The sequence below is a fragment of the Chrysochloris asiatica genome, unplaced genomic scaffold (genome assembly GCF_000296735.1).
Source record: "Chrysochloris asiatica unplaced genomic scaffold, ChrAsi1.0 scaffold00014, whole genome shotgun sequence".
In the NCBI taxonomy this organism is placed as follows: Eukaryota; Metazoa; Chordata; class Mammalia; order Afrosoricida; family Chrysochloridae; genus Chrysochloris; species Chrysochloris asiatica.
In genome coordinates this window covers 17,030,448-17,057,055 of record NW_006408532.1, presented here as the reverse complement: position 1 = coordinate 17,057,055, position 26,608 = coordinate 17,030,448, and the positions used below count along the sequence as shown (strand labels likewise).

Genomic DNA, 26,608 nt, shown 5'->3' with positions numbered 1-26,608 from the left:
ATTTGAATTTTCTAAATAGATGAGTATATTATCACAAAATAGTTATCTATTTTCAATGTTCAGATCTCTTATTTATCTTGATTGTCATGCTTATTTTTAATAGTAGAGTAGGGAGCATATAGATGTGTCTTGCTTCTAACAGTATTGGGAATGTTTCTAAAGTTTCAACTTTTAGTATGTTTGCTGCAGAATTAATGAAATAGAAATTCTCCTCTAATCTTTGTTTCATGAATTGCTGTTTCTTACTCTTTTAAGTGTGCTTTTTTTAAATACCAAGTTATGATCATATTTTTTTTTCCTGGTGTGGTGGTAGTCCTGGTTTGGCACTGTAGGATAATGCACTGGCCCACAAGGTCGGTTTGAACCACAAAGTTGGCTGTTCAAACTCACCAGCCCTTCTTTGGAAACCCTATACAGGGTTGCTGTGAGTCAGAACCGACTCAACAACACTTAACAACAACGAGCAGTCTTTTAATGGGAGTCTTGGTGTGGTACTGTAGGATAAGCACTAGGACCACAAGGTCGATTTGAACTTCAAAATGGCAGTTCAAACTCACCAGCTGCTCCTTGGAAACCCTATACAGGGGTGATACGAATCAGAATCTACTTGACAGCACTTAACAACACACAGCAAAACTCTTTTAATGTGTTGCTGTTGTTAGTTGTTAAAACACTAACCTTAACTTTCTGAGCTTAGCTTTTTACAAATCACAATTGTTAGTATGCTGTGGTTGTTAAGTACCACTGAGTCAGTTCAGACTCGTAGCCACCCTATGTAGTACTTCTAAGGAGCAGCTGGTAGGTTTGAACCACCAGCCTTGCAGTTAGCAGTCCAGTGCTTAACCTACAGCAATTTCATTCCTTCAATATTTGCTCAATAGATTACAAAATCCTTTGGATTTTTGATGTATTTGAGAATGTGAACCTGATTCCTCTATCTCACAAAGTACCATAGCAATTCCATTTTTGTTTATAGATGATGGAAATACATAAGTTGTCTGTTGTTTCCCAGGAGGCTCTGGGAAGGATAGGACTGTAGCTCAGAACTCAGGCCTGACCACAGCCCCCAGATTCTCTCTTGAGAAGCTGGAGTTTGGGCCTGCATCCCAGACTTGCAGTCATTTGTCGCAAGGAGATCTGATGGCTTAATGGCTAAGCTGCCAGTTGCTAACTGAGAGGTTGGTGGTTCAAACCCCTGCATCGCCACTCTGCAAGAGAATGACTTTGCGATTTTTAAAGACTATAGCTAAGAAAACTCTTCTCAATCATATGGGGTCACTGTGCATCAGAATTGACCTGATGACACCCAATAATAAGAGAGAGATGAACATCTAGTAAATTATCTTGTGGGTGAATTTTCAGAGGGTTAGACTAGTCATATTGTGATAAAAATGTCAGTATTCTGCAAGTGTTTCTGTTTTTATGGAGAACTTGGTGACAGGATACTGTTTTGTTTTAGGAAGATTGTTTTGAGGTTTGTCTTTGGAAAACAAAAATTTTTATTTTGAATGACATGCAGTTCAAATGTCACTGGAATAAATTTAGAACTTTCACATTTGTCTCCATTTAAAAATTTTTCCCCAAGTTTTTGCAGAAAGTTTTTTATAACTTTTTTTTGGAGAAGATCAGTAAAAAATGACTTTGGCTGAGGTAGGTCATGGAAAATTGAAAGTCAGAGCCCCAGGACATTTAAAGTCGCCATTTCATGGTTTAGAGGAAAGTCTTTTGGATTTGAGTGGAAGGTATCAGTTTTCACATTAGTTTCCTCATTTTCTATACATGTGTACTTCAGAATGAGAGATTACTTTGACAAACTATAGAAGCCGCAGAGGTTTGACATTCGATGACTGAGCTGGCTCGCGTGGTGGGAGAGATTATGAAGATCTTGGCTAGCAGGACGCATGATGTGTTTTTACCATTTCAGATTGGGTAGGCAGCATTGCAAAAGTCTCATACTGTGAAATTGGCTGCTGTTCGTTTTGTCTGGCATAGGCCATGGAATCTACAGAATCTCTCTTTGCAAAGTAATAGCACTGTAACTGTTGTGTAAATGTTCGCTTATATAAATCTTCCTTCCCTTTAATTCTTTATTATATTTTGAAGGTTTACGTGCAGACATGGAGCACTCAGAATCTTACTATGACTATCACACGAGATGAATATCCATCCTACCCAATGGTACTCCGGGGCATTAATCAGAGGGCGGCCTTCCCACAGTACCAACCTGTCATCATGCTGGAGAAGGGTTATACCATCCATTGGAATGGACCAGCTCCACGGATTGCTTTTCTATACCTCGTCAACTTCAATAAGTATGCCTTTCATAGACCTATTTCCAAAAGGCACACAAGTAGTACTGTACTAGAGAAAAATCTCACCTTTAATTAACTTTGTTATTAGTTGTCATTTTAAAAGCATTTCTCCCTGGGAAAACTTCTGTAGAAATGAGCGTTGCATGTAGAAAGCCACTTAACGATAGATGTCAATCCAGTCTGCAGAATGTTTTGATTTCCTGTATCTGGATATGCAGAAAGTTTTATCAGATGTGTCCCAACTAATCACTTGGTTACCTAAAAAAAACTGAAGGATTTTTGAAACCATTTAGCTAAAGAGTGTGGTATGATTGATTAGTAATGCCTACGCTAAGGAGCTCTGGTAGCGTAGTGGTTACGAATCGGGCTGCGAACCTTAAGGTCAGCGGTTCGAAACTACCAGCCGCTCCGCGGGAGAAAGATGAGGCTTTCTACTCCCATAAAGATTTACACCCTCGGAAACCCTGTACAGGGCCGCTATGGGTCGGAATCGACTCGACGGCACTTAACAAAAAAAAACGCTAAGCTTGAGATGGAAGAGTTGGGACATGAATACCAATTATTGGCCACCCCTGTCTTCCAAGTGCCATTCTATTCTATTCTTTCATGAATTCTCAATTGTCTACCTAGCTAATCTTCCTAATAATATCACATTCATTCAAGACCCTATTTTTATGTTAATCCATTCAAATGTTTGTCATGTTCCAGTTGATGAATATATAAAGATTAATGAGAAAAGTATTTATCATGCACAAGTTTATAGTATAAGAGGTAGAAAAACACTCAAGTAAATAGAAGATATCTTTTTTTTTTTTTTAATGGGCAAAGGTGTTGTGCCAAACTGTATTAGGGAAGTGGTCTGAGTCAGTCTTGTTCCAAAGGAGCCCCTGGGTGGTACAAATGATTAAGGCGTTTGGCTGATTACTAAAAGGTTAGCAGTTCAAATCCACCTATAGGTGATTTAGAAGAAAGTCCTAGTGACAGTCATTGGAAACCCTGTGGAGTTCAGTTCTCTGACACACATGGGTCACCATGAGTGAGATCAATTTTTCAGTAACTTGTTTGGACCAGTTGTACTCAGAGAATGGTGGATGGATTCAGTGTACCCTATGTGATAGTATAAGGATACATTAGGAGAAGTGACAGAAAATGAGACTAGAAAAGATAGGTGGGCCTTTTTTTTCAAATCTGGGTAACCCAATTTCAATGGAATTCTATGAAGCTGCTCAGATACCTAAGTGGAAACAGAAATGCTTGTTCTCCTGACTGTCCATAAAAACTGAGGTGGCTAGTTCACCTGATGGGTCATAAAACTATGACTTGTCAGAACTCTCTTAAAACACCCAGTTCAGAGGAACAGAATGGACATGAAATATGTAAGAATTCAGCCACTAATGTCACTTCAAAGGAGGAATGAGCACCATGTTGAATACCCTTGTTTTGAGATACTGAAGTTTCTGACACATTCTCTTAACTGAACCATTATGAATGTTATATAACATCTGCTATTTCTTTTCTACACTCCTCAGTAAAATAGTGTTTCCCACCTACCCCATCACCTGAGCTGAAATTCCCAAGGACCTATACCTGACTATTTTCTTTCATCACTCCATCTCATCAGTAACCAAGTCCTACTGATTTCATTTCCTTAATGCTGTACAAATATCTTCCATTTCTTTCTACCCTCATCATTCCTGACTTGAGTTCAGGCTATCATCATCTGCCAAGATATCTGAACAGCCTTCTACTGAGTCTCCCTACCTCCAGCCCTTAGTTCAGTTGTGTCTAGGATGTTGTTGTTAAGTGCCATCGAGTCGGTTCTGACCCATAGCGACCCTGCACAGGGTTTCCGAGGCTGTAAATCTTTACAGGAGCAGAAAGCCTTATCTTTCTCCCGTGGAGCGGCTGGTAGTTCCGAACTGCTGACCTTATGGTTCGCAGCCCGATTCGTAACCACTACGCTACCAGAGTCCAGGATAAGGTTTCTAAAAGCCCAATCTAAATACTATCAGTCCCACATAGGAGCTGTGGAGAAGTCAGTGGAAAGAACAAATGATTGTCAGATAGGAAGGAAAAGAAATGTAAAAGAGTTATCAGCAATCTAAAATGTTGCATCGAGAAGGGTAATTTGAGGTGAGATGTTACAATCAGATGATATTCAGGGTTCTGGATGTGTTCCACATTTCATCAAATATTGGGCAAGAAAAACATTTGAAAGTAGAAAAAAGCTGTGCCCTCAAATGAGAAATGAACAAAATCCACATAGGCTTGAAATGCAGTCATACTTTCCTTATATAGTTAATTAACTAAAGTTTTGTAAAAAATTACATGGTAAGCATAAGAGGAAATAGGCAATTTTTGTTTCTTAATATAATTATGGGAGATTATAACTATTTTCCATAATTATAGTAAATGAAATTAAAGTATGGGAGATTGGAGTTCTGGTGTGGTGCTGTAGGATAAACACTGGATAGCTAACCACAAGGTTGGCTGTTCAAACTCATAGGCCGCTCCTCAAAAACTCTTTCTTTACGGGGTTGCTATGAGTCAGAACTGACTCGGCAACCACAATAGGAGATTAAGAAGTCATAGATTTTGTCTTAGTGCCACTTCTGAAAATAAGCTTTAACTAATGCTCTACGTATTCATTATACAAAATAAGAAAAACCTAAAAGAAATTGAAGTAATCTTCAATCCTACTAATCCAAATGAGACATTATAGCTATTGTGAGGTATTTCTCTTCTTTACCACCCTAAAGTATTGTCACTCGACATGTGGATGTACCATGCTATATTGAATTACCTTCTTTCCCCCATAGACATTTTCATTATGTTTCTATGGCCCCTCTTGTTTGCTAGATAAGATGGTACTTCATAGAATATCTTTTTATATACATCTTTTATCTCCATTTCTAATTGTTCTTTAGTGGGATTATTGAGTGAAGTCTCTGTGAATGGTTTTCAGACTTTGCTCCATATTGTTTATAAATTCTATAGAAAGAGTTTCACCAGATACCCTTCCACCATCAGGCTATTAGAGATTCCATCATAATGCACCCATACCCAACCATCTCACCTATTTTTATTAGCCATTAGCCAGTGTCTGAGTATATGTGGGAGTTCTGGTGTGGCGCTGCAATATAAAGCACTGGACTGCAAGGTCAGTTTGAGCCACAAGGTCAGCAGTTCAAACCTACCAGTCCCTCCTTGGAAACTCTATACAGGGTTGCTATGAGTAAGAATTGACTTGATGGCACTTAATAACAATTACAGAGTGTATGTGGGGATCCTGGTGTGGCATTGTAGAATAAACACTGAACTGCTAACTGAAAGTTAGGTGGTTCAAATGCACTAGCTGTTCCTCGGAAACCCTATGCAGGGTTGCTGTGAGTCAGAACCAACTTAACAACATCAACAAGTACGTGTTATCCAATTCCTATTCACATTCTCTGAAGTCCTTTTGAAACTAAGAATTTTTTATAGGGCATATAAATGTTATCAAATGTTGGTAAGAGAAAGGTGGATAACAGACAAAAATAATGATTCCCCAGTATGTCAAGACTTCCAGGTGTCTATTCCTAGTAAGTGAACATAGCAAAGAAGCAGAGATTGAAGGAGAACATCATAGTTAAAATTTGCATGTACTGTGATGCTCAAAAGATAATTGGCTCACAGCCTCTGTTGAAAACAGTTGGGTCGTTCCTTATAAGTTGAAACCTAGAATTACCATATGGTGTAGCAGTTCCACTCCTAGATACATCTCTGAAACAATTGAAAGGAGGAACTAAAACAGATACGTGTATACTAATGTTCTATGCAGTGTTTTACTTATAATAGGCAGCTGATGGATTTAAACCACTAACCCAAGGAGCACTGGTAGCATAGTTATTATGAGTCGAGCTGCTAACCTCAAGGTCAGCAGTTCAAAACTGTTAGTCGTTCTGCAGGAGAAAGATAAGGCTTTCTCCCATAAAGAAATACAGCCTCAGAAACCCTATGCAGTGTTGCTGTGAGTAGGAACTGACTGCACAGCAAAGGAGAAATGAAGTTCTGATATAATCTACATGGATAAATCTTGGAAATATTATGTTGAATGAAATAAGTCAGACCCAATAGGACAAATATCTTATGATCATACTTCTTCGACATATCTAAAGGGAAAATGCAAAGAGACAAAAATTTATTAATAGCTACACGAGTGAGGAAAGAGGAAAATCTGGCGTTATTGTCTCAAGGGCACTGTGTTACTCTTTCGTTGTTACGTGTCATCAAGTCAATTTTGACTCACAGTGTGAGTCCTATATAGCATTTCCAAGGAGCAACTGGTGGGTTTGAACCATCAACCTTGTGTGTAGCTGTTCAGCGCTTATTCTACAGCACCACACCTGGGCTCCGAGTTTGTCTTTAGAGTGATGAAGAACATTCAAAAATGGATAGTGATATGGTGGTTGTACAACATGGTGAATGTAGTTAATGTCATTGAGTTGTACACTTAAAATAGTTACAGAGGCAAATGTTTTCTATAACTATATATGCACACATACATAAAGATGTTGGCTCATGTATGAATTAAGTTTTTGTTGTCTCTCCATAGGAATGACTGGATTCGAGTTGGTCTCTGCTATCCATCAGACACAACTTTTCAGGTTACCTTTGGCTTTTTGCAGCGGCAGAATGGCTCCTTATCCAAGATGGAAGACTATGAGCCTGTACGCTCATTGGAGGAACTACAGAGGAAGCAATCCGAGAGGAAATTCTATTTTGACTCCAACACTGGGTAATTCAGTGGAACCAAGGATTGAAAATTATTGCTATTTTTCTTTAATGGTGAAATTACTAGTTCTTCAGAGCAGCTAAGAATAGACTGTGATGTGATGCCTGCTTAGAAAAGCAGCTGCCGTGGGATAAGTCCGTGCACATCACTATTAGAGGCTTAGAGGAGAATGAGAATGACTTGTAATTACAGTTGTCAGTAGGAATCGAGTGAAAATGTTTGCCGTATACCTATTAAGGCAATTTAGGGAGAGAAATTATTCTTGTCAGTAAAGAGCCAGTAAGCCAAATTAGAAATTAAAAATAATTTTTTGTTTTTTTTCATAGTAACTCTTCCAGTGATTATTTAGGTATGCTATAGTTAATATTTCAGCCCATATTTCTTTTTCTACTGGAGTCCTGGTGTGGTGCTGTAGGATAAGCATTGGACTGCTAACCACAAGATTGACAATTGAAACCCACCAGCCACTCCTTGGAAACTATACAGAGTCTCTCTGAGTCGGAACCGACTCGACGACACCTAACAACAACTGGCTGTAAGGCTGTCTCTCAAGTTGACCTTGAGTTTTTCGAAACCACATATAACCATGGCATATTTACTTCCAACTTTTTCTAGACTGCGTCTTTCCACTTTTTAATTCTAATCCTGTCCTCCTGGGGTGCTGTTGGCTCTGTCTGATTTTTTCCAGTTACAGCCTCTCAGCCTTTGGGTTATGGTAGGCTTGGTCTCCTGTACTCATTGTTGTTGTTCCTACTATGTGCCATTTCCTAAGTGTAGTAAGGATGCTAGCATGAATGAGACCTCTTTCTTCAGCCCTGTGAGTTCATAGTCCGTTGAAGGTTGATGTGGACGATCTGTTAGTCCTGCACTGAGACATTCAGTGTGGTTTTGGAGGTAACCTGTTTAGCTTGGAGTAGCCAGTGTTAGCCCAAGCTGTTGACACTGGAGCTAACTCTTACGGAGTAAGTAGGAGTAGATGGAAGAACAGATAGATGAGGTGAGGCATTCCAGGCAGAGGGAACGGGGTGTACAAGTGCATGGAGGCATGGAAGAACGTGGCCTGGCATGTTTGGGGAAGGTAGGTGAAAAGTTCTGAGTAGAGACAGGGTGGCAAGATTGATCAGGAGGAATGAAATTGGGGTTCATTTATTAGGTATCATGTTAGCCTTTCAATAACTTACAACTCACTCATCATTTTCTCTGATTTTCAGTTTCTAATTAGATTTAAACAGTCTACCTGGATTTTTATTCTATATTTTATAGAACATCTACATTTCCGTAGAAATACTTAGAGCACCCTAATTTGTAAGGCCAGTCAAATTATATTTCATTAAATTAATAAAATGAGTAAAAAGATGGGAAATATTCTCCACTCTGGATGTCAGGATAAAGACTGATTTTTACCACTACATGCAACTTTGCATCCTGCTCTGACCTTGTATTAAAATGTGAATTTCTGATCTCCGGTAATTAATGCCATCTGATCTAGTCCTTTTAGAATCCTACCTTCCTTTTAGATTAGAAGGATTGGGTTCACTAACAGCAATTGGACTGCTGACTCAAAGTTAGACTTTTTCTTTTATCTTGGCAGTAGGAGGAGAACCCAGAATGGGTGTGACTGTTCATTTTTGCCTGCCTTCGGCCCCAGTACAGATGGAAGGACCCCAAGCCCATCTGCTCTTGGTAAACATCACAGGAATGGATTTGAGACCATATCTTGGCCTTAGCCAAACAAGTCAGAATTCCTCTTTTTATTATTCCAGCTTCATGCCTTAAACCAAAATGATTTATGAACCCTCAAAAGCAGAATAAACCACACTAACATACCGAATCCTAAACTCAGTGCCATTAGCAAGTTTTCCAAGGAGACTTTGAGCCAAGCCAAACTCCATCCTCCCAAATTACCTTCTGAACTAATTCAAACCAGAAATCAGCTGTTTTATCTACCAAAATGACTATAGCAGGCTATCTAAATATTTCCTAACATTGTACTGTATTTGACTGAGGATAGATCAACAACTTTGTCAGTTTTGTAAATCGTTAGGAGGAAGATCATTTTGACAATGAGTCTTACTTGAAGAAGTTCCTAAATTTTGGAAACCCAAGTCTAATACCAAGAGGGCTGGTTTTTGTTTTATACAGATTGCTGTTTTTATATCTCAAAGCCAAAGGTAACAGAGAGGGTCACAGTTACTGTTCATCTCAGGGATGTGAAAGAGTCAAGATCCAGGCAATAACAGACTCAAAAGACATCAGTAACTGCATGGCCAAAGCGTATCCACAATATTACCAGAAGCCATCAGCCGTCAAGCGGATGCCAGCCATGCTCTTGGGACCCTGTCCAAGATGTGGCACCCGTCAGGTAAACAAGGAGGAGAATTGGGATGTGCACTGGGAGAAAAAGCCAAAGGTGACTTTGCAGCAAGAATCCTGTTCTTTGAAACATCTGCGTTGCTAGTTTGTTCTTGTTGGATGCTTCCTTCTGAATAAGTGACTTTTTAAAAAGTGCAGTGCTCATCAGAAGGAAATTAGCGCACATTTTTAAGAAAATACTCCCCTCCTGTCATGCATCAGGTTAATGTTCTCAGCTGCTAACCAAAAGGTGGGAGGTTCGAAGCTACCTCAAAGGTTCCGTGGGAGAAAAGTCTAGTGATCGATATACATCCAAAATAATCAGTCATTGGAAACTTAGGGAGCACAGTTCTACTCTGATGCACATCTGATCAACACGAATTAGGGTCCAACTCATGCTGTATCAATTTCCCCATGGATTCTACATGATTTGAAATGAGAAGTTGTTTACCTTAGTCACCACCTCTTTTCTTTCTCAGAGATTTGATTTCAAAAGAGTACTGCATTTTGGTTTACGTGTCAGTGAGATATAAAAAATTATCTGGTTTGTTTTACTTGTAGTGTGAAGTCTCTCTTCAGAGAATGTAACACTTAGGAAAATTGTGAAGTTTTCTCTTCAGAAAATGTAGCTCATGCTTTCCCTATGTGTGAAAAGCCACTCTTAATTTTGAAGTATGTGCTGTTATATTTATCTGTAAGTAAAAGTACAGCTTTGCTTTAACTACAAGTGAGAAAAGCTTCTCCCCACGTATCATTCTTAATTAAATAGTCTCCTTCTGGATCTTGAGAAAGCACGGTAATGAAATAAATCCATAATGTGAGCTAAAATCAGATATACATTGCAAATAAAGTTAGTTCCATTCCAAATGAAAAAGCACTAATATTGCCCTAACTTGTGTTTAATCTTTACACAAACAAATAAGAGATAAGTAAAGTGGTTTCTAGACTTGCAGCACCAGCATCATTTGGGAAGTATTTGGTGAAAACATGAATTCTTGGATCCTGCCCCATACTTCCTAAATTAGGAAGTCTGGAGATGGGGGTCCAGCTATCTGTGTGTTAACAAGCTCTCCAGAGAATTCTGATACTCACAGAGTTCTGTTGATCTAGAGAAATGTTAGGTTTGTTTTTTTTTTTTAAAGCAAGAATTGCCACAAAATATATACTGCCTGTTGAGATGGAGATAACTCCTCAATCTTTCTTTCTTTTTCATTCTTATCATTCTAAGTGACTTGAGAAAACAAGAACTCTTTTTTCCCCCCATTACATAAGTTATTTTTCATTTGTTTCTGTCCACTGGTGGCAGTAGAACAAGGAAAGATAGATTTGTGTTTTCCATTAGAGTTGATAAAAATATTGTTTTAAATGGCACATCTACTGTCACAGTACATATTGGTCATTCAAATCCCTGAACCACCTCTATTTTCTAGTACAACTAAAACCAAAAGCACAAAGTGTGCATGTGAACAAGCTTGTATGAGTTGGTTCTTATTTGTGTCATATGATGGTTAGACTATTAAAATGTTTTGAGATCATCTTCCTGGAAAGTAATTCTCCAGCATAATTCTTAGACTGGTAGATTGGCTTTCTCAAGAAAGTCATTACTAAAGAGACATTGTGTAATTTATAATAATAACATTATAATTTATAATAAAATTTAATTTATAAACATCAATTCAGTCATCATTGGAAATATTCTAAGTCTATGTTGTTAAATTATTCTAAGCATTAATACTTAGCATTCTCTGTTTTTATGTCTGAGGCATTCATCATTATTCATTTTTAAATACTTTACCAACTATTTTAAATAATTGCAAAGTATTTAAAGTATCTGGTAACATCACTTTATTTAGAAGTTGTAGGACTTTTTCCAGTTAATAGTAAGAGCAAATGCATGTATGTGTATTAGGTATTATTGTCTTCAAGTTGGTGCCCAGTCGTAGTAGCTCTGTGTAGGGTTTTCAAGGAGCGGCTGGTGAGGTTGAACCACTGACTTTGCAGTTCAAACTAACCTCATGGTTGAGCATTTAGCTTACAAGCACCAATGTGTTATAAGTAAATACTAAAAGTCACATGAATTTTTGGCCCCAAACCTGAGACATCAAAGAATGTCTATCATGTGACTGCATAATGTCATGATTATTATGTCCTGTTACAAAGGAAGCTGTTGATATTGACTTGTAAGGACTGTATGCTTTTAAGTGCTAAGTTGTATGAGAGCAAAGGTACTTTTAAGGGAGAGATAGTCCTTAGGGAGAAGGTAGGAAGTGGGCTTTGGAGACTGGAAGTAATTTGCTGGGGTAGAAGAAAAAAGGGAAGGACATTCTATGTAAGGAAACAGCATCAGCAAAGGAGAGTGGCAGAAAAGTAGATGAATGCTTCTGAGAAAATTAGATTCGGACAGTGGGAGATCAGGACCTGCTTATGTTGGATGGCTCCATTTATGGAGGACTTTGTAGGATAACTAAAAGTGTTTAGCTCTGGTGATGTACAAGACCATTACATTTTTTAAAACAAGGTAGTGCTTGTTACTCCCACTTCTTCCGTGAATTCTACAAAGACTGGGCCCTAATTCAGGAAAATTGATCTGAACAGGACTTTTTAAATCTTCTTTTATTTTTTTAATGTGTTTTATAATTTTGATATATGTACTTGGTAAAATATGTTCAAAACATCTACCAATTCAACGCTTTCTATCTTGTATAGTTCAGCATTAATGATTACATTCTTCATGTTGTACAGCCATATTGCTACTTTTTCCCACCATCGTTAACATGAACTCAGTGCTCCCTGTTAGGGATTGAATTTTAATCCCCCCAAAATATGTGCTGCCTGTGTCTGAGGTGATAATCCTATTTGGGAGTTGTCTTTGTTATGCTAATGAGACAGTATTAGTATTGGGTGTGTCTGAGCCCATCTCTGGAAATAGAAAAGAGATGAAAGAACCAAGCGAGATGAGGGAAGAAGGCTGCCAAGCCATGTGGAGATCATCCAGGAACAGAAGTTCAGAAGAGACAAGACCTTCCTCCAGAGCCCACAGAAAAAGACATCCTTCTCCTAGTGTTGGCACCCTGAATTTGGACACCTAGCCTCCTAAAGAGTGAGAAAAAGAAATATGTTTGTTACAGCTATTCACTTGTGTTATTTCTGTCATAGCAGCACTAGGTAGCCAAAATAGAATTTGTGATTGGAAAAGTGAGGCGCTGCTCTAACAGATACCTAAAATGTGGAAGTGATTATAAAATTGAGTAGTGGGAAGAGACTGTAAAGTTTTATGTGTTGCTATAGGATCAGCACTGGACTGTGAACCATAAGGTCGGTTGTTCAAATCCATCGACTGCTCCTCAGAAACCTGATACAGGATCACTGAGTTGGAATCCACTCGATAACACTTAGGGAATAGTAAAAGCAGAGTCTTGGTGTTGCGCTATAGGATAAACATTGTACTTTTCTTGGAAAACCCTATGTTGTTGTTAAGTGCTGTTGAATTTGTTCCCACTCTTAAGAATCCTGTGTAAGGTCACTATTAGTTGGGACCTACTAGAGAGTACTTAATAGCAATAATAGAAAAAGCCACCAATCTTCATTAATGTTAATTGACTGACAACTATGGTATGTAGCAGATGACACAAACTTTCTTGTTGAAAATGAAGAAGGATTGAAGATCAAAGACTCCAGCTTTCAGTTTGGATTGAACTCAGTGTAAAGACAATAAAAAATCCTCACAGCTGGGCCCGTAAGCAACCGCATGATAAATGAAGAAAAGGTTGACACTGGCAAAGATTTTGCTTTACTTATCAATGCCCATGGAAGCAGGAGTCAACAAATCAAACTACAGTGTATCTCATTGGATACATCTGCTGCAAAAGCCTTTTTTTTAAAGTGTAAAAAAAAAAAAGCAAAGATGGTACTTTAAGGACTAAGGTATTTGTGACCCAAGTGATAGAATTTCCAGTTAACCTCTAATGCATGTGAAAGCTAGGCAATAAGTAAGGAAGATTGAAGCATTAATGAAGTATAGTGTAAATTTGAAGTATAGTACAAAGAATATCGAACATTCCCATGGGCTGCCAGAATGAACAAATCTGTGTTGGCCATAGTACCGCCAATAGCTTCCTTAGAAGCGAGACTAATGAGACTTCATCTCATGTGCTTTGGACATGTTATCAGAAGGAACCAATCCAAGGAGAAGCACATCATCACTTGGTAAAATGGAGGGTCAGTAGAAAAGGAGACACTCAATGAAATGGATTGACGCATTGGCTGCACCAATGGGCCTAAACATAGCAATGATTGCAAGGATAGTAGAGTGTCAGACTGTGTTTCGTTCTGTTGTACCCAGGGTCACTATGAGTAGAGCCAGCTTGACTGCACCTTGCAGCAACAATATTACTAAAATCCTAGATTGCCTTAAAAGACTGTTGGTGGAATTACAGACATCAAAAGCAATTTTGGTGGAGGCTTAGGAGGAAGTGAGGAGCGCTATAGAAAAAGTCTCTGAAAATGCATTTATAGGCAGTAACAGAATGGTGCTAGAGATGTGGGCGTTAAACGTGCTTCTGGTGAGACTTTGAAAGAAAATGATGGGGAATGTGTTGATACAAGTGGAAGTCAAACAGCTACAGGAACAGAAGATACTTCTTGAAAGAAAGACCAGCAGGAAAATTAAAAACTATAACGGCAGTCCGATTGACTACTATAAGAACAAGCAAGTTGTTCACAGGGGAGAGCCATCAAGGCAAACAAGTCTCCTCAGGGCAAACCCCATTTCGTGAGTGAAACTCAAAGGGAATACACGAGCAGGCATGTAATCTTGCTGGTGACCACATTGGTTTACCGATATGGGAAAGTGGGGGAAAAACAGCAATGAGGCTGTGAGCTAAGTCCAACCACATTCAATAGATTCCTGCCACACTGGATTGAGACGTGTTTGGCCAGCAGTATAGCGAGACCTGGAGACTCCTGAGCCCATGAACAGGGACATAGCCACAGATGAGTAGAGTGTAGAATGAAGCATCCAACTGACATGAAGTGAGGGAAGAGGCACAATAATGCCCATACTTGGAGAGAGTACCCATTTGACCTAGATTCAATGGCTGGATGATCAGAACTTGACTACAGGAAGGAAGACGAGGGAAAAAAGTGTAATCTGCTACAATTTAATGAACTTGACCATACTTATGGATGTAGTAGCTTAAAAGGGAACAAATCTTTATAGCAAGGATCATTTCTACCCCCTCTGTACACAGGATTGACAGGGATGGGCAACTTAGACATTGGCTACCCAAAATGGGTAAGCCAGGCATGAAATGACTGGCTTACAAGTTTTCAAGAGGGAGCATAGTTTCAGAGGGTGTGGGAGAGGGTAGGTTCTTCACTGAGTGGTTTCCAACCTATCTAGATGGGACTGGTGAAAGGAGATGGGGATAAGACTCTGTGGTTCAACAGTAAATAATTGCTATCAGGACTGATTGTGAACGTTGAAAATGTAAAGGTAGGTGTTTTGTAACGAAAGGAGGGGTGTAGTTGGTCTTGCAGTCCAGGAGCAGAGGACCCTGGGACCATCGTGGGAGAAGACGGAGTGTGGGACCTTATCCAGAGAGAGCAGCAACACCAGAGATGGAGGCAGAGACGATGACGTGGAGAGATGCAGTGCCTGGGGACTCTAGACTCAAGCAGGAAGAGGGGCTATGTGTTGGCAGCCAGGGAGCAAACTTGCAGGGTGTGCCCTTTGGCTGTTTGAATGGTTATATATTCCTGAGTGCTTTGGTGTACATCCAAAAAAGCAAACAAAAACAGACTATTGGAATCAAATGCTTTTGAATGATGATGCATGAAGGAAATTGTAATCATTGCAATGAGATGAAATACAATAGGATGAATGTAAAGCTGATGCTCTCCCATGTAAACTGTCACTCAATTCACATTAAAAACTTAAAAAAAAAAAAAATTAGAAAGTGGAAGACAAAGAGCTTGTCTGAATTATGCAGAAATGTTTATTGGAAGGTAGTTCATGAAAGGGATGAGCTTGAATATATATATGGCTGAGGAGATTGCTAAGCAAGATCTTGAAGGGGCTATGTGATTTCTCCCTTGCTGTATATAGAAAAATATGAGAAGAAAGAGATGGACTTAAAAATGAACTATGCAAAAATGAAAACAGAACTTAGAGATTTGGAAACTTCTGTTGTACCGACTAAGGACATGTATCTTCACATGTTTACCAAGGACATGGACACACCATATTTTGTTAAAGAGATTAAGCTGTGACTGATTGACCTAACCAACTGCAAGGACAGAAAATCCATCAGTTTACAGAGAAAGACTGAAAGGAATAAGTCCACGTCTGCCTCTTGGAATTCTACAGGTGGGAAATCAACCCAATAAGCTCCATCTGTTGTCCTCCAAGAAAAATAAAGAGACCATCCCTGGAGTGACTCAGAGAAAAGCAGCATTATTAGAAGGAACACAGACAGATACAGGGCCTTCATGGTTTCACAGGGTGGATCCACAGTCTCCTGAATCTCAGTAGGTGACAACACAGCCTTCTAAGTGTCAATCAGATCTTTGACAATTAGATTTCAGAGCGTGGGGTGGTCATTAAATTATGGGGCCAATGTGCAAACCTGCAGAGGCAGGGCTGACACACCAAAGGAACAGAAGAACAGGACCAAAGGGTAGGGTTGCCACTTAGATGGAATAGCAGACTGGGGCCATGGAGGCAGAATTGCCTTCCCAGAAGGCCTGGAAGTCAAGGGTGAAGCCCAAGACCTCAATCAGAATCCAGAAGGTGTGACCAACTCCAGAGTTTGGAAGGTGGGGTCACTGCCCAGATGGTCTCAGAGAGAAGATTATTTTCTTGTCCTGAGAGATAATTTGTTCTGCTGGGTTTAATCTTGCCTGGTGTCTTGTATCACTTTTTGAGTCCGCTTTCTCCCATTTGTAATGGAAGTGTCTTCCTTGTGCCTGTTTCATCATTGTATTTTGGAAATAATCAACTTGTAATCTGGATTTCAAGGAATCCTGGTATGGTGGCGCTGTAGGATCAGCACTGGACTATGTACCAGCCGCTCCTTGGAAACCCTATACAGGGTCTCTGAGTTGGAGTCAGCTTGATGGCACTTAACAGCAATATTAACTGCAAAGTTGGCAGTTCAAACCCACCAGCTGCTCCTAGAAAACCCTATACAGGATTGCTATATTTTGGAACCATCTTAATGGCACTTAACAACAGTCTAGATTTCAGTGGTTCACAGATAATGAGTTTTGCCCCACAATGTTTTTGTTAAGTGCTGTCAAGTCAGTTCCAACCCATAGCAACCCTGAACAGGGTTTCTGAGGCTGTAAATCTTTACGGGAGCAGAAAGCCTCATGTGTCTTCCTTGGAGCAGTTGGTAGTTTCAAACTGCTGACCTTGCAGTTCGCAGCCCGATTTGTAACCACTCTGCTACCAGAGCTCCCCACCCACTCACACAGATCCTAAAACAAAAATTCCCTTTTTCTCTCACACTTCCACTCTGGTAACCACTAATTATCTTTGGTTTTTATATATATGAACATTTCCTATAGGTGAGATCTCATATTTGTGACTGTATGCATGAAATAGTCCCAAAGAGTTAAATATAAAGCACATTTGATTATTATAAACAGGATAATGGTTATTTGTAAATGGAACTGTTCCAGAGTATCAAGGTTATACACTACCAGATTAAGCCTACATCGAAAGATGAAATTCCAGGTCATGAAAGCTGTATAACAAGTTCAGAAAAAGAAAAACATGCACTGTCTTGTGTATCACTGAGTTTACTTTGAAAGGACCCTCTGGAGAAAGATGCAGTTAACATCAATATGGAATTTCTGTACTGTCTAGGTGGTGTTTACTAGTGATCCTCATAAAAGCTACCTCCCCGTGCAATTTCGGTCCCCCAGTGAAACAGATGCTCAGCGCAGAGAGCCAACTGTCATCTCTGTAAGTACCTCCTGATTGTGTATACACCGTTGTAACTTTTTCTTTTTAGTTGCATCCTTGTAACATGCAGTATCTCTGACAGTAGTTCCTTGTTTGTAATTAACATTAGATTCCTTCCAGGCACAAATACCTCTTAAACATTTATTTTAAATTGTATATTGTTTTTTCAGTGTTATTGTTGTTACGTACTGTTGAGTCAGGTTTTGACCCATAGTAACTCTGTATACAGTTTCTAAGGAACAGCTGGCGAGCTTGAACTGCCGACCTTGCAGTCCAGCGCATTTACCCACAGTGCCACACCAGGACTCCAGTAAAGTACATTAACTACTTATTTTTAGGGTAATGTGAAAATTTCTTATTATTTCTCACTTAGTAATAGGATTATTACAGGTGAGCCAGATTTATACAAGTAAAAAGGCATCTTTAGTTAAAAATAATTGCCGTATGTAATTAATATGAAGAAAGCTGGTTTAACCAGTTTGTTTTGTTTTGTAATTGTGAAAAATATGGGAAATGCAGTTCTTTAAACCCTTTTGGCCTTCTGATTTTTTATTACCACTTTTCCTTTTTTTTTTTTTTTTTTTTTTGTAGTTCTATTTATTATTAAAAAACAAGTATGCATCTTCCTTTCACATGACTTTTTTTTTTTTTTTTTAAGGTTGTTCTTGTGGATTGAGTGAAAGTTTACAGGGCAGATCATCAGTTTTACATTCAACAAATCATACATCTTGTTTCATTACAGTGATTATAATCCCCTCCAAGTGAAGCAACAGTAGTGAGGTCGGCCCAGGATCGGGCAGTGCATTCTGCTGTGCGTAAGGTTGCTATGAGTCGGTACCAACTCGATGGCACCCAACAACAACAACATGTACCATCAGTTAACAGTATTTCTCCCTATTCACTTTAGCTCTTTTTTTTTTTAAACACTCAGGCATATATAATAATTTACACCAGTGTACAGAGGGGATTAGCATTGATACTTGATGTGAAGACTCCTTCCCTCTCTGTTGATATTTAGAGTTACTACCTCCATGAGTATAGGTCAAGTTCATTAAATTGTAGCAGTTTACCCTCATTTCCTTTATAAAAAATTGTTTTGTTCTTTTTTTTAATCTTCCTCTAGTCGAGTTCTGATTATCAAGCCATCAAGGCTAGGTAAATTGGATATTATCTACAAGTTTGGGTGTTCTTGTATATCTTCCCTCACTTCATATCAGCTGGATGCTTCACTCTCAGCTCTAGCCCTCTGTGGCTATGTCCTTGTCCATGGGCTCAGGTGTCCCCAGGTCTCACCACACTTTCAACCAGCCCTTCCTCTTCTCTCTCTCATCTCCAGGTCAATGGGAGTCTATGGAGCATGGTTGAACTCAGCCCATTTCTTCATTGCTGCCTTTCCGCCTTTTCCACTCACCAGTAGACCAATGTGATCATCAGCAAGCTTACATGCCTACTCATGTGCTCCTTTTGAATTTCAGTCTTAGAGGGGAGTTTATCCTGAAGGAACTTGATTGACTGCCTTGATGGCTACTTGCTTATTCTTGTAGTAGCCAGTCATACTGCCATTTTTCTTTTGGGTTTTTCCTAATGATCTTTCTTTGAAGATGTATCTTCTGTCGCTCTAGCTGTTCCAGGCTGGTCTGCTTGTCCTTTCTAGTGGGAATGTCCCACCTCAGAAGGTTCTGGATGGGGCTCAGGATTGCATCTAAGGTCCTACACTCTGCAAAACCTCCACAGGAGCCAATTTCACAAAACCCTCCTTTGTTTTTTTTTTTAATTTGTTCAGAGCAAGTTAGTTAATATACAGAGTGTTGTCTTTCTAAGCATGTTAATGAAAGTATACATCTAAGTCTCTGTGTAAAAACTGGAATTGGGCTTAGAGCCTAAATAGCCACAAGTAACCTATTCTTGGAATCCCTGGATGGTGCAAATGGTTAATGCTCTTTGCTGCTAATGGAGAAGTTCAGAAGCTCGTGGCTACCCAGAGGTGCTTGAGATGAAAGGTCTGGAGATCTACTTTTGAAAAATCAGCCATTGAAAACCGTACTGTGACACACATGGTGTTGCCAAGAGTCAGAATCAATCTCACAATAACTGGTTTTCTTTTTAACCAGGTGTTAGCTTATGGCCAGTTCCAAATCCGATTGACTTGGGAGCCACCACATAAAAAGCTCTCTGGTAAACAGGTGTCTAACCTGTTATATCATAGCCTCTTAACGCCTGGGCCAGGTCTCATCTGGTCTCTTTTAGAGTTCAGTTTTTCTACGGGTGAGAAACATCATCACAAATATATATATACAGAAGTAAAGGTCACTTTTTAACAACTCTGATTTAAGAATATTGAGTTGGTTCTGACTTAGCAACCCTGTGTAGGGTTTATGAGTCTTGTCAATTCTTGCAGGAACAGAGAGCTTCATCTTTCTCCTGAAGAGCAGCTGGTGGGCTTGAGCCACCAATCTTGTGGTTAGCAGTCCAGTCCTTATTGTACAGAACCACAGAACTCCTGATTTTAAAATATTCTTACTGAAAAGTAGTTCAAGATTCCTTCACCTATCTGTACCTTTTCTCCAATGTCAGCAGTCCTGTATTTTATAGTATAGTCATAGAATTTTAGTGGCATGAAGTTTGTTAGCTCAGTTTCTTAATGTAGGCAGCTGCGTGGAAATTTACAGACAAGTTAGTGGCAGTTGGTTGTTAAAGGGAAGTGGTGGGTGTTGAACCCCTCTGCTGTATGAGATAGTTACCACAGGTATTGTCTTACCAAAAAAATGTCATGCATGCCCCAGGAGCTGGAGACATTTTTAGAACTCGCTTACTGTATATTGGTGCCTGGGATACTAGAGATACCATAGAATACCATGTTTTATCATGTGTGTCTCTTTTATCATGCGTATCTCTTTGTTGTTGTTTTTAAGTGCCATCAAGTTGGTTCCGACCCATAGCGACCCTGTATAGGGTTTCCAAGGAGCAGCTGGTATCTCTACTACCTTGTATATGCATCATGAAGAGAATCTTGCTGGGGTCATGGCATTGCTGTAATTTTTATGGAACATTTCACAATTCCTTTAAGCAACAGGTTAATTAAAGTGTGTTGAGGGTCATTTAATATATTTTTTTCCCCCTTAAATGTATCTCAATATTAAGTCTTCAGATATCTTAAATAAGGGAATCATGTTCAACCTTTCTTAATTATAAAATAGTACCTTATCTCAGCATTTTCAGGATTATTCACTGGGTTACAACTATTGAAATACAGCTAAAAATCTGGTATGGGGTCCTGGTGTGGTGCTGGGGTTAATGCACTGGATTGCAAGGTCGGTGGTACAAACTCACCAGCTGCTCTACAGAAACCCGACACAGGGTCACTGTGAGTCAGAACCGACTTGACAGCATTTAACAATGACAACAAAATCCTGGTTTGGTGCTGTAGGATAAAGCACTGGACCGCAAGGTCGGTTTGACCATAAGGTCAGCGGTTCAAACTTAACAACTGCTCCTTGGAAAACTATACAGGATTGCTGTGAGTCGGAATTGACTTGACAGTACTTAACAACAACAACAGCAAAAAGCCGTTTGGTTCCCATGAGATCAATGCCAAATTCATTGTCAGTGAGTCTATTCCACTTGACGAAGGTATAGTGGGAAGTAAGACCACTTATCCTCATAGCAACCCCATAGGACAGAGTAGAAGTGTCCTGTAGGATTTCCCAGGCTGCAGATCTTTACGGGAGGAGACAGCCTCCTCTCTTTCCTGAGCCTCCTCTCTTTCCTGATAACTCCTAGCACAGTTTGTATTTTCATGTTAGAAACAAAAACTGTGCCCGTGGGTATGATTCCTTGCTGATTTGTTTTTTTTCCCTGACCTCGTCAGTTTTTTGCTTCTTCGCTTTCTGATGAAGAACTTAATGATATTTAGAAGCTCCTAGAGTTTCACCAACTACTAATTTAAAGAGGATGACTATGGAAATTCCGACTCACACTTATTGTGAAACAAAACATAACAGTGCCTTCTTCTGGAAAATTACTACTTTCCCATTTTGATATCATAGGAGAACTGTATTTGGAGTAAAGAAGATAAGGCCAGCTGGATGCTATGATATTTCAAGCCTAAACGCTAATGGGGGTACTTAAATGAATCAAGACATGATATGCATTTTTCTGAACCAAGGTGACAGAAAGTCAGCTCTCTGAGCGGCAGTACTGACCACTGTAGTAGCCTGGTGTTTGTATTAGAGTATTTTTCCCCTGATGCTAAAGTGTGAGACAGTACTTGTGTAAGAATGAACAGTTTGAGCCCTGGGGAAAAGAGTCACTGAGCTTAGCTGAGTATGCCACTGCTCCCCAGGCATGAGTCCCAAATGTTTGCAGGGAAATAACAAGTGAACTAGACAATTTGGATCCTGGAAATATATTTTGAATCGGGGGTTTAGAGGCCAGAAAGAAGAGGCTGGGAAGAAGGGTCCACCTGGAGCTGTTAGCACAATGGTGATTTCATTAGAGAATTTTTCTCTTTCAGATCAATGGCACAGACTTTCCTCTCCAAAGTGCAGGTGTCATCATCCTTGTTGTGGATGCGTGCAGTGTTCCATTCCAGTTGGTGGAAAAAAAGATATTCTCGCTTGCTTATGTCCATCATGTGGAAGAGTATTTAAAAACAAAAATACCTCCAAGGTAGGTGAAGCTTGCTGTGTACCAGTGACAAGCCATCGGAGCCTTCTGGAAAGATGATGCATAAACATGGGTTCATCTGCCCAATCTTTTATTTCATAATCAATGAGCCCTAACAGTTTGTTTAGCAGCTGAGCACATTCCCTTTTGGCATCACCCAGAGACTCCATGATCTTGCATAACCACACTGCTTATCAGTGGTGACAACTTGAATGTTAGAAGATTTTACAAATGGTGGGAAGGTCCTTAGAAAGAGAAAAACTCAATATTTTGTAACATGACTATCCCATATTTGGATTCCTGGTGTGGGGCTGTAGGATCAGCACTGGACTTCAAACCACAAGGTCGGCAGTTCAAATCCACCAGCTCTTCCTTGGAAACCCTATACAGGGTTGCTATGAGTCAGAACTGACTTGATGATACTTAACAACCACAATAACAATTCCGTATTTTAGTATTAAGTTGATCTACCTTGCATCTAGGACTCCTGGTGTGGTGCTGTAGGATCAGCACTGGACTGTGAACCACAAGGTTGGCAGTCCAAATCCACCAGCCACTCCTCAGAAACCCTATACAGAGTTTCTGTGAGTCAGAACTGACTTGAAGGCACTTAACAACAGCAACAACCTTACATCTAACTAAATCAGAAGGTTCATGACCATTTCGAAGCCATTTATAGGTAATTTTACCTTTGCAGCCAGCTGTCTTACAGATGGACCCTACCTAGCACAACATTGCACTATGGCTGTGGTTTACGATGTCATAGCTGAGCCAGTCACCATGAGTAGAATAGATCACATTGATTCTTTGGTGGGATGAGTGTCTGGTCTCTATTAAGAGCTCTCGTCTGTTGAGTGTCTTTATTGGTCTCTGAGGAAGGATGCCCAGGAGAAAAGCCTTTCTGTTTCTGTGATGGTCAAACCCTACCTGAATGTAAGGGGATGAATTCAGGCTGTTTCCTGCCACTTGGCTTTGCTGCAAATAGTGATTTACACACGGGCCTTTCTTTAGTGAAAACATGAAGTAAAGACCCTACCCCAGCGAGTAAAGGCCCTTTTGGCATCTTAACCACTTTTAGTAATCATCTTTAGTTAATCTGATCACTTACTTACACTCTTCATAGATTACAGAACCAGATTTCAGTAAGTCCCATGAAGCCACTGGGGGTAGTACCTGTGATTGTAATCTTCACTGTATATTTACAGCACTTGGAGTCCTCATGTAGTGCTGTAGGATAAGCACTGGACTACTTACCACAAGGTTTCTTCCTTGGAAACCCTATACAGGTTTGCTATGAGTCAGAACCAACTCAACAGCACTTAACAACAACACATCTTCTGCATTAAGATACTTGTAGGAACTTCCTTTGTATTTTATCTAGTGAAGTTCATGTGTATTGTTATCATTTATGAAGTTGAACAAAGTTGTTTCCAGTAATTAAGCCATGGTCTTGCACAATTCTGTCATGTGATCTCCCATGTTATTTCTATGACCAAGGCTGCATTTTCCAACTATTGATCTTTCTTCATTTCCAACTTTCTCATTCCAATCACCAGTAATTATCAATGTATCTGATGTTCAGTTTCAGACTGCAGAACTTGGTCTTTCATTTCTTTATCTTTGGCATTAGTGGTTGGTACATAAATTTGAGTAATAATTGTATTAAAGGAGTGAATAAAGGAGTCCTATTTCTGCATGGAAAACACTGTGTGTAAAGATGTCATTCTACTAAATTAAAATATAAATTTAGAACCATTTCATTATCAGCCTAATGGATTACTTTTCCATTGTACTTGACAATTGGTACTGAAGTTCATCTTGATAATAAATGTGAGAGAGTAATCAAGTATTTTTAAATGAGTTGCAATAATAAAAGGGACTTATCAGGTATTAATATAAATGATAAAGCCATAGTAATTAGATCAGCACAGTATTGGCAAAGGGGAGAGATTCAGAGAATCTGTAAGCAGCTCTGAGTTTCTGTGCTGATTTATATGATAAAGATAGCAATTTAAATCAAACCATAGGGAACACATTTTATTTACTTACGTTTTTCAGAATCCATTTGTATCCATTCATTTAATAAATAAACCGTAGACCAAAATAAACTGCCCATGTTATAATAATCTGTTCCCTAAGAGAATTCTGTCCCAAGCTGTCGACTAGATCAAATTACTTACATTCAGAGACCCTTCAGAGTAGCAACATAAATGTTCTAGATGGGACCTCAGAACAGCAGGGATGAGAATGCATCTGAGAGTTTTTTTTCTTCTGTGTTGTTCATTTAACAAGTATTTCTATTCTATGCTGTAATATTTGGATCCCCAGATGGTGCAGATGGGTAAGCACCTGACTACTAACTGAAAGCTTGGGGGTTCTAACCTACCCAGAGGCACCTTGAAGGAAAAGTCTGGTGATCTGCTTCTGAAAGGTCACGGTCTTGAAATATTTATGGAGCTCAGTTCTACTCTGTAACATGTGAAGTCTCCATGAGTGGATATCAGTTTGATGGCAGTGGTTTGGTCTTTTTTGGTTTTGTACATGTAGTGTACACATTGGACTGCTAACCACAAGGTCAGTAGTTTGAATCCACCAGCCACTCCTTGGGAGGAAGATGAGATTTTCTGCTTCCGTAAAGATTTACAGCCTCGGAAGTCCTATTGAAACCGACTTGATGACACACCACTTACCACCACTCAATAAATATATGTGGAATTGTTCAATTTTACTCTGATTTTTTTTTCAACTTTTAATTGCAGGTCGATTATTCTGTTGAGCACAAAAGGAGAAATAAAGCAGTTGAATATTTCGGATTCATTAGTACCTCTGGGATTAGTCAAACCAGCTCATCTTTATCACAATGGTTTGTATTTTTATCATTTTCTACGATCCTTACAAGACCAGTAACATCTGCATTTTTATGTTGGAACTTAGCTGCCAGGTCATTCTCATGAGTTTGTTTTGCTGGAATGGGGTATCATTAAGATGATTTTTAAAGGAGAGAACAGTGTTAGAGGAAGTGTGTTGGGATGTGGTTTGTTATTTGGGGCAAGAAGTGGGTGATAAGAGTTCATTTATTGACGTAAGGAAGTGGAGTTTGTGTGTGTGTGTTTATAACCATCTCTGTTGCCCGCCTCTAGTTCACCTCCTGCATTATCTTACCTGGAATTAGTAGTTATACCAATTGAACTGTGTTCTTGTTTTGTTTCATATTCTTTCAGGGAGTATCATATTTTTGGGATTCAGTGGAAACTTTAAACCTTCATGGACTAAACTACTTACCAGTCCTGCTGGACAGAGTCTCGGGCTTCTGGAACAATTTGTCCCTTTGCAGCTGAGCGAATATGGCTGTCACAAAGTCTCCACTGCCCCCAGACGAGACCTGGAACTGTTAAAACAAGCTTCAAAAGCACATTAGAGACTAACTAACTTAAGTGCTGGGAAGAGAAAAGAAAAATGTGAACTAACTTATTTAATTTATGGCATGTAACAATGACACTGTTAACCCGATGGAACCATTTTCCTGTTTGATTCAGAAAGGAAAAGGAAAAACAAAAACAAAAACCAGACTTTAAGTGATTGCTTGAATACCAGCTCAAACACCTTATAGTTGTACAAATTGTTAAAGAATTTATTTGTATTTTGTAAGGCTGGTGTCTTTGGAGAATGGTTCTCTCTTTCCTCTCCTTCCATCCCAGTGTTCTGTAGTGGCCCTAAGCAGTATTTTACTTTTTGTATCATGGGATGTTGGGATGGGGTTGGGGAGCTTCCGAGAATCAGCCTGAACTCTTTAGAGAACCAGCTGTTTGTAGCACCTTGGATACTTGAAGCCTGAAACTCAGTTGTGTCAAATGGTGGTTGCCATTGGTGGCTGGTGTGTTCCATGATGCCTTGGCCCTGTTTCCGGGCAGCTTTTTAGGATTTTATGATACTGAATAACAGAGTTTTATGTGGCTACTCAGGCCCAGCTCATGCCCTTTTTTGCCTGGACATGTGCTATTTGTACTCATTTGTATATGAATGACTTCTGAGTGTTCAGCTTTTCAAACAGCAAAGTACATTGGGGCAAAAGGGCTTAGAAATTCCTTTTAACATCTGAATATTGGGCAAAAGATTGACCTGCACCAGGGTTTGAGGTTGTTGCAACCATTTTGCAGCTTTAATCCTTAACCTGTTCTGACTGTATATTTATGTTTAAAAAGCAGAACTGATATGAATATTTCCTTTTTTTTTTTAAGAAGCAGGTTATTCTCCTGAACTGTAACCTTGTGTCATTCCTAACTTACACAGAGGAAGTCTGTTCTTGGTTTCTCCTGAACTTGGGTTTATTGTGGCTCTTTTAATGTGGAATTTTTTTTTTTTTTTTTTTTTAAGCTTTTCTGTTCACAATCCTGCCAGGAAATTGCAAAAAGCTCAGTGATACCCCAAAATTATTGTACTTAAGCTGGGGTGAGGGGTGGTGGTGAGAGAGTCTTCTTAAAGGGCCAGTATCATATGGGAAAGCCCAGAAATGAACCTCTTTCGAACTGGTTCACT

At 39.4% G+C, this 26,608-nt stretch overlaps 1 protein-coding gene across 1 annotated transcript in view; it reads left to right on the top strand.

Moving 5' to 3' along the window:
* Positions 1-25,490, top strand: part of TMEM2 (transmembrane protein 2) — a 129,197-nt gene extending 103,707 nt beyond the window's left edge. Inside the window, exons 18-24 of the mRNA XM_006834916.1 lie at positions 2,104-2,312; positions 6,907-7,089; positions 9,229-9,448; positions 17,309-17,407; positions 21,921-22,075; positions 24,832-24,935; positions 25,294-25,490. Coding sequence (XP_006834979.1) covers positions 2,104-2,312; positions 6,907-7,089; positions 9,229-9,448; positions 17,309-17,407; positions 21,921-22,075; positions 24,832-24,935; positions 25,294-25,490 — 1,167 coding nt within the window. The remainder of the gene's footprint in view (positions 1-2,103; positions 2,313-6,906; positions 7,090-9,228; positions 9,449-17,308; positions 17,408-21,920; positions 22,076-24,831; positions 24,936-25,293) is intronic.
* The last annotated feature ends 1,118 nt before the right edge of the window (positions 25,491-26,608 follow it).